The following is an 8908-nucleotide window of genomic DNA, read 5'->3' on the forward strand; positions in this document are numbered from 1 at the left end:
TTCATGCCCAGGTCCATTATTTATTCTGCATTTAAGCCACGGACATTGATTACATTTAGCCTCTCAGAACCAAAACTTTTCATACAGAATAATTTGTTGTCATAAAGATGTCCATGTCCACAATTCCATGCTGTATTGATGTGGTAGGCTATACCACATAAAATGATTATTCTACATTCTCTAATTGTGAAGACTTGGAGGCCAGTCTGTGACTTATGACATCAGTAGCTGTGTCAGAGGAGGCCAGTGGATGATGTCAGTACTATGACATCAGTCATCTCCATATTTGGGCATATAGAGGTACAGACAGACACACAGGCTGATTTAGGTTGCACGTGTCACAACCTGCCCGTTGTGACGTCACAAGGTGATGTTGTCCTTAAAAGACAGGTCACAGCCTATACATCTGTCAGTGTGTAAACTACTCCGAACAGATTTCACGGAGGAGTCACTGGAGACTACTGACCCGAATCAAACCAGTGAAGTGAAATCTCTGACAGCTGTCCAACCTCTCACTACAGACAACATTTCAACAGGGTCTGACGTAATGGCTTCAAAAAGAATTCAGAAGGAGTTGCTTGACTTGGGAAGGGACCCACCAGCTCAGTGTACAGCCGGTCCAGTCGGTGAGGACTTATTCCACTGGAAGGCTACCATCATGGGACCGACTGACAGCCCGTATCAAGGAGGGCTGTTTGTCCTTGATGTCCACCTCCCCTCTGACTACCCCTTTAAACCACCAAAGGTGGAGTTCACATCAAAGATCTATCACCCTAACATAAGCAGCAGTGGCAACATCTGCCTTGACATCTTAAAGTCACAGTGGTCACCTGCACTTACAGTGTCCAAAGTGTTATTATCCATTTGCGCTTTGCTATGCGATCCAAACCCAGATGACCCTCTTGTCCCAGACATTGCGCAAATCTATAAATCTGACAAACAGAAGTTCAACACATTAGCCAGAGAATGGACTCAAAAGTACAGTTCTAGGCCTGGGCCGGCTTAGCGATCCACCTTGGCTGGTAATCCAGCATGACAGTGTGTCGCGGGTCGAGTCCCGATCCCGAGGAACTTTGCTGTGTGTCTTCCCCCCCTCTCTCCCCTTTTCCTGTCCACGTACTGTGATCTATCTATCAATAAAAGGCCCAAAAATATCAAAAAAGACAAAAGGACGGTTCTAGATAATTTTTCCTCTTTTCCCGTTCGTTTTTGGTATTGGTAGCCTATTATTATGTTAATTTAAAAAGTAGTAGGTTGTGCAACTTGCGCACATCCACTACCTCGCTGGTGCTGGACAAAAGGTAGATACAATTTAAAAGAGGTAGATACAAAAAGGTCTGGTTTTCCAGACCTAAATTAAAATATGTTGATTTGTCAGCCAATCAAGGTGGCAGACGTGACAGCGACAGACACTATACCCAAAATAATATCATGTGGATCAGGTCTTAAATTCTTAATGTGCGTTCAGACTTGGATGGTTAGAGTGGCGCGATTACATACAAAGTCGATGCAAAGACGAGAGGTTGAGTCAGTGTATCACTCAAAATCCCCATACATGGGAAAGTCCCCATATATGGTGCCCATGTCTCGTGACATCACGTGACATCTGTCCATTTAAACTTTAGACAGGCCTGCCCCCAAGTTATTAATGCAGCCACGCCGGCGAAAACTAGTTCTCAACAGGCCCCTAGGGACCTGAGCCCTCATGAAACCCTGTACACTCAAGACACTGCCCCCACTGCCACCCTTAGATCTCCATATATGGACATACACTCAAGACACTCCATACATGGCCAGTACAGAATTCATCAATCCAATCCATATGCTGATCTGACCCCCCATGCCAAAGCGCCAGAGCTCGCCCAGCAGTCTGCTGTCACCCAGGCGGATGCGTGCACGCAACCTCAGGCGTCTTACTGTTATGGTGGCTTAGCCGGTTGGTGCACTGATCACATACTCTGATGTCTCGTACTCTGATGTCTCGGGGTCAAGTCCGTCGCAAGGGCAGGAGGACTACAGCCACGTCACTATGACTCACATATAGCCATTAACAAACCTGATATGCCATATATAGGAATGACACTATATAGTATGACTCTGACATAACCATACAAATCAGATCCAGCCAGAGCCACAGGGTTAGGTTGTAGTTGTGAGGGCTGTGCAACGTCCAGAATCTCTAGTGTACAAAAACTTTAAAGTGGGTCTGATAATGAAGACACATCTCTGCCTGCTCTCGAAATGTTTCTCATGGCTTCCTAAGTAAACTCGCCTCCAAAAGAAATGATGTGTGGGAGAGTCAGACTCGCAACTGAGTGTCTCAACCGCATGCTGAACACACTGTGACCAAGGCAATTATCTACTCGTTCTCCATGTATCCTGGGAAATTGGCTTGCCAATTCGATCGTAGATTCGGGCTTGAATCTAAAACCTGAATATCGTCAGCTAGGGTGGTGCGTCCTGCATTTCTGCTGTCCGTTTCCGCTTCTCTCATTTGTATTTTTTATTTTGTGTGTTGTGTATTATTATTTTGTATGCACGGCTACTTCATATTAAGCTTCATGTGGTACAAGACTACATGTGCCTATAGTAACCAGAATATTTTTGAGGACATCGTTTGTGGATGCTAAAACACAATTAACCAATATACAAACAACTAGTATCCTATATGGCATTCCCATATACGGGCTTAATATTGATGACATCAGGGATCTCCATCCCTGATGTCATGTGATGTCACGAGGCATGACCATATGGAGGCATGCAGTGACAGACGGACAGACGTATGGACGGACTGACTGATGGGAAATGCACGTTTTCATATAAATGCGACATGCAGTCGCAATAAGAGAAAGTAGAAACTAGAAAGGAGTGTTCAGTGGAGCGCATATCTTCACCAGGCCAGCTGGCCTAGACAACACAGTGTAAGTTATGGTTGCAGCAGGCAGGACCAGAGAAAGATGCAGGGGAAATAATAAAGTTACTTTCCACAGAGGTCCCGCTCAAAACATGCGACTCCAATTTGGGGTAAATTGGATGTTGCTTTCAGAATTCATGGAATGTGTTGTAAAAAGATTAAATAAAACAATGTGACCAGTCTATGACAGCAGTTGTCTATGATGTACATATGTATGATGTATGGCTCCATACTATCGACCGGCGTCGATACTCGATGGTATCGACGCCGGTCATTCACCTTTTTCTTACAGCCCATAGTGCATTGCGTTTGTGTGTGCATAAGTTCCTCTTTCTCTTGCTGTGTTGCCAGTTTTGCAAGAGAAACAAGTGGCCAGGTCTATGAAACAAGCACAAATGAATATAGCTGATCTACAAGCTCACAGCGACACATTGTGAGGTTGTACATCCGTTATTTAAAAACACATTGAGAATAAATCGAAATATTTTGAATATTTTTAAAACATAAAAAAAAGGCACAAAATATGTTCAGATGGATGTCTGTGGACAATTACATAGCCTATTAATCTGGGGTTCCTTGATGTGAAGAAATGTGGAAGCAAGCCCAAATAAGCAACTACTATACACTTTAGAATCAAGCCCAAAAAAACATCAACTAGCAACTACCATAATTTATTTGCAAGTGACTTTAAATGGTAAATGGTAAATGGGGGTAAATGGTGCATTTATATAGCGCCTTTATCCATTACATACACCGATTGCGGCGGAAGCCATGCAAGGCACCGACCGGCACATCGAGAGCAATTAGGGGTTCAGTGTCTTGCCCAAGGACACTGAAGCGGAATTGCTGTCAAAATCAAGAGTATGGAAGAGTCGACATAATGGAATATAAAAAAAGCTGACGCATGACTTGTCGCATGACTTCTGAGCTCATGTGTACCTATTTTGGTGAACATTGCAATATGTATTTAAATAGGCTACATAAATAAATCATCATATTTCTGGCAACAAAAACTGACATCGACACAATGCCATGGTTATGACAGAGGTATGAACAGTAGTGGAAAGTAACTAAGTACATTTACTTAAGTACTGTACTTAAGTACAATTTTGAGGTTTTTGTACTTTACTTGAGTAAGTATCTAAGCTCACAATGTGTCGCGATGCAACGCATTGCGAGCTTATAGATCTGCTATTTTCAAAAGATTTGTATACATTTGAAACGTGAAACCGGACAATTCTGCACAATGAGTAGCCTACCTTACTTTTTGTACTTTAAAGGATCACTTCACCACTTTTCACTATCTTCATATAATTGGTCCTCACTAATGTTCATGATAAAACAGGACAATCTTTTTCTACTCAGTCTGTGTCTCATGGGAGGGCTGTGGGCAGTTCAGAAACCCTTCCACCAGTGACATCATCGATGGGGAATCCATGCTAATAGAAACTGCAGGTCCGTACATTTTAATGCCAATACTTTTGTACTCAAGCACATTTTGAATTGCAGACTTTTACTTATAACGGAGTACTTGATGTAGAAGTACTGGTACTTTTACTTAATTAAAAAGTGTGAGAACTTTATCCACCACGGCTAACAATGCCATTAGTCAACTTGTCAGTCCATAGAGCCCCATTGTGAACCTGGACATTTTGAGTACCCTAGCAACTGCCGAATGCTAACTTGCATAGGTTGGGCAATTTTCATAATAGGTGGTTATATGTGGCCATACCATTACTAACCTACAGGTATATAAGGCAAAAAAACAATCATGTCAGCATGCTTTAAGTAGCATGTGACGTGTCAAACTAGGGGGTTCTGAATCCATTCCAAGCATAATTTTGCACAAAAAACACTAAAAACAGCCATAGCCATTTGCCCAAATGTGCCCAAATGTGCTGTGTTTTTGTGCAAAACCAATGCTTGGAATGGATTCAGAATCATGAAAACCCTCTAGTTTGACACGTCACATGCTACTTAAAGCATGATGACATTTTGTTAATGGTATGGTCACACGTTATGAAAATTGCCCAACATATGCAAGTGGCAAGTGGACTACATGGTTATGACAGAGGCTATGAAGCAGGCTGTTCCTCTGTCAGAGACGCTGCTGCTGCTGCTGCTGCTGCTGCTGCTGCCGGGAACGTGGATGCTGGGTCACATGGCCCTCCTCCTGAGTGTCATCTCTCGGAGGATGGGAGACTCAGTGTTGCCATGTCCACTTATTATAAGCGACATTGAGACCTGAGACCATAGATTCTACAAATGCCTTCTAAATCATGACAGTTTTCAGACAAAAAACCTTTTCTATATATTACCACACAGAAACAAAGATATGAGTTAAAAAGTAAAAACATTTGCTGTGAAGGAATAGATCAAGATTTGCGCCATGTTGTGCTGGGGATTTTCTGTGAAGTCGCTTGTGGTGGTTTCGGGTTGCAGGGGGTTTTTCTTTTCTTTTTGGAGGGGGTGGGTAGTTTCTAAAGTGTACTGTCTGTAGTTGCTTATTTGGTGCTCGCTTCCTAATGTTGTTTAAATCAGTGGTTGTTAAACATTTTCATTTCAAGGACCTACCAAATGAATATGTATTTGTCCGTGAACCCCACTTTTTGAAGCCATCTTGTGCCCGGGAGTCAGTGTTTCAAAACATATTCCAAATCTATTTTATGATTTTTTTTTGGAAAATAACAAGGTCACAATGCATTGCGGTGCGCTGTGAGCTTGTAGAGCATCTATCTTCAAATTGATGATGTATAGGTTAGGTTCTATGTAAGTATGGTTAAACTGACATAGTCGCTGCTTTTGGGCTTGTTTTCATAGACCTGGTTGCTTATTTCTTGCACAAAATCTGGCAACAGAAAACTGGTAGGAGACCTGCAGGCAGAGTCTATGGCAGAGAGACACGGACCCCACACACACACACACACATACACTGACACACAAACACACCGATGGGGACGCACACTGTAGCACACAAAAATAGAGGCACGCAGGTCCTGAACAAGGCACATGTCAGTTGACAGAACACGGGCACATTTGACAGCACGTGGAGACACAGGACTGCGTGTGCACGCACGCACGCACCCACACACACACACGCACGCACGCACGTACACACACACACACACACACACACGTACACAGCCTACCGTAAGCACACATAGGACACGCACAGATGCAAACCCAAGCAGACAGACAAAACAAAACAAAAGTACATGTGTGCATATACAAATAGATACACTTAGATAGGTAGAAAGGTGCACACATGCATAGGGATATAATGCAGATGAATATGCTTTCTGGAATAGATACAAATCATAAAACACATTTACTTTTAAAGACGTGTCCATGAAAACACAGCAGTACGCACGCACGCACGCACGCACGCATGCATGTATGCATGCATGCATGCACGCACGCGCACACACACACACACACACACACACGTACATACAGGCATGTACACAAAAGCAAATGTATGTGCACACTGCACAGACAGACACACATTGCCACACAGAGAGAGATTTCTCAAGCGTGTCACAGTGGCACATCAATTTGACCAACAAGACTACTTGTAAACCCCTCCCCCAAAGAATTACTAGTCTCTCTCCTGTATCAACTCACCACCAACCCCCTTCCTTCCCTGCAGGCTGCAGCCTCATACTCTGTCTACTCCCTCTATGGAAGCATGTGCCTGCCACTGTCACCAGATTAGCAAACGGGCTTAAAGCCCTTCTCACAAAGACACTGTGTACAGAAATATAGCCTCCGTTAATACTGTTTCCTTTCTCTCTGTGTGTGCTAACCTACAAACCTGTGTTAAAAAAGAAAAAGAAAAAAAAAGGTGGCCTGGCCCAAATCACAAACGTTTGCTCCAACTGCTCTTACCAAACAGGCCTACCGTGTGTCAAATTGCACTGGGAAATACTCCTTGGAGATCTATTCTGCTGGTATCTCTAAGAGGGTGTGTTCTTGGTGGGCCTGGCTTGGGAGGGCTGCCATATGGGAGAGCACATCGATTACCAGAACGTTTAGAGAGACTGTACAGGGAAATTATCTGTGCCACGGTACTGTTGGGTCCACTGTACGTCTAATCACTGAGGATTTTACTGTTTCTACGGTATTATAAAGCCATACATTTCTATGACTAACTTACCTTACCTGCAGCAAAACATACCTGTGCGTGTATGTACAGTCTGTCTGTCTGTCTGTCTGTCTGTCTACACTCAAAACATATCACTTAAGCATTGGACTTACAATCTTGTTAATATCTTCTCTAAAATCCGTCTCACATTATATTATAGGGATAAAGGTTAGGTTTAGGTATAGTTTTTGTCCCACTTGGAGAGAAAAGAGTACAGCAGTAGTTAGGCAAAAAACATTTCTAATGACGGCAATCTGGGAACCCATCTGCAAAACAAAGGGAAGACAGCGCCCACTTCTCTGTCTTGAGACTATAATGACGGAGGCGTTCCGTCTCTGGCGGCCTTGAGCAACGAGAGGCACCGCAAAGCGAGCGAGTTGCCTTGCCGAACGTTGCGCGATGGCCGCTAGAGCCGACCGACTCAGCGCCATTCGAGCTATGTACCGATAGGGACAGAATCACAAATTATCGTCCCCCATAGGCAGTGCCAGTGCCGAGCACTAATTTCCACCATGGAGGAAAGCCGGGCAGAGTTGTCCTCCTGGAATGTGACGCATGACTAGAGGTGAAGCAGTTTCGCGTGCGTCACAGAAGGGGACGTTCAGTAGGCCAATCAGAGGTAGGTGGCTTTCATAACTGAGATACAGAAAAGATATATACGCTGCATGGCCTGTGTCAAATCTGGATCAGGGAGCACTATGTCTAAAGACCTGATTTCAGACACACATATTCATTCTTTGGAGATATGTTATGGTGAGCACACAAAAAAAATTTGAAGCTAACCCCAGGATTCTGGGGTTAGCTTCAAAAATACAAAATGACACAGCTCACTTCATTTACTTCCATCAGTGTAAAGCAGCAAGATCCCTGAAATATTTACCACCTTCTGACATTGCTGGGACACCTCTACCTGTTTGAGCCAGCTTGACAGAGAAGTGTCGGTGGCCACATGCAGGAGAAAATAAATTATTCATGTCCCCTCCTTTTACTTCAAAGAGCTTGTGAACCATTGAACCCCAGACACGATTTAGGAAGGTGGTGAGGAGGGGGAGTTGCCAGTCACTAAGCAACCTTCCTGTCACCTGCCCCAACAAGCCAGAGTCAATGGGATGGGAGCTCACATGTAAAGGCCTCCTCAGCAGGGTTTGTGGAAAACAAAATGATTACCGAGATTAGAACAACGTGCCTCTATGAAAAGTGCTTATGTGTGATGTGCTTATACTGCTTTTTTCTCCCTTGACGACAAGAGCGAATGCTGTCTCATAATGCGCCGCGCTTTAGTAGAAAGCCTGGAAGTAATGTTTCAATAAGAAGGCCAGATGGCCTTTCTTATTGAAATGGCTTGTTGAACATTGTGTTCAACTGGTTCCTTGTAGTGTGTGATAGTTGTAGGCCTATTTTGTCTGTATTGTTTGTGTTTATTCTTTTAACATTATTTTCCTGCTGCTGTCTTGGTCAAGATATTTCAATTTCAGTGAGACAGTGAGCTTATATGGCCTCCTATGATTCAACCTTGCATCTCAATGAGACGTTTCCTGTATTGAAATAAAGGTGTAGTAAAATCAGGTTTAAATATGTTCATGTTATGTTATCATCTCCCACCCCCCCCCCCCACCCCCAATTGTTCATGTTATGTTGTCATGTCCCCCCCCCCCCCCCCCACACCCGATTGTTCATGTTTATATTTTTACAAGCAGGGAGGAACGTTGTCCAATAAGAGGCGAGTAGATGTGAGGCGACAGTTGAGCCAGAAAATCAGGAAGTTCGGTTTGAGCAACACACGTTTTGAGCAACACACGCGCACACGCACGCACGCAAGCATACACACACACACACCCACACACAAA

At 43.7% G+C, this 8908-nt stretch overlaps 1 protein-coding gene across 1 annotated transcript; it reads left to right on the forward strand.

Moving 5' to 3' along the window:
* Nucleotides 1-547: 547 nt before the first annotated feature.
* Nucleotides 548-1006, forward strand: LOC306925064 (ubiquitin-conjugating enzyme E2 D4-like; the record flags this gene model as incomplete). The annotated part of the gene is made up of 1 exon (XM_079503746.1): nt 548-1006. One exon carries the CDS (start codon nt 548-550, stop codon nt 1004-1006), a length of 459 nt encoding a protein of 152 aa, XP_079359872.1.
* Between the last annotated feature and the right edge of the window lie 7902 nt (nt 1007-8908).

The sequence above is a fragment of the Electrona antarctica genome (assembly GCF_951216825.1).
Source record: "Electrona antarctica genome assembly, chromosome: 6".
NCBI lineage: Eukaryota > Metazoa > Chordata > Actinopteri > Myctophiformes > Myctophidae > Electrona > Electrona antarctica.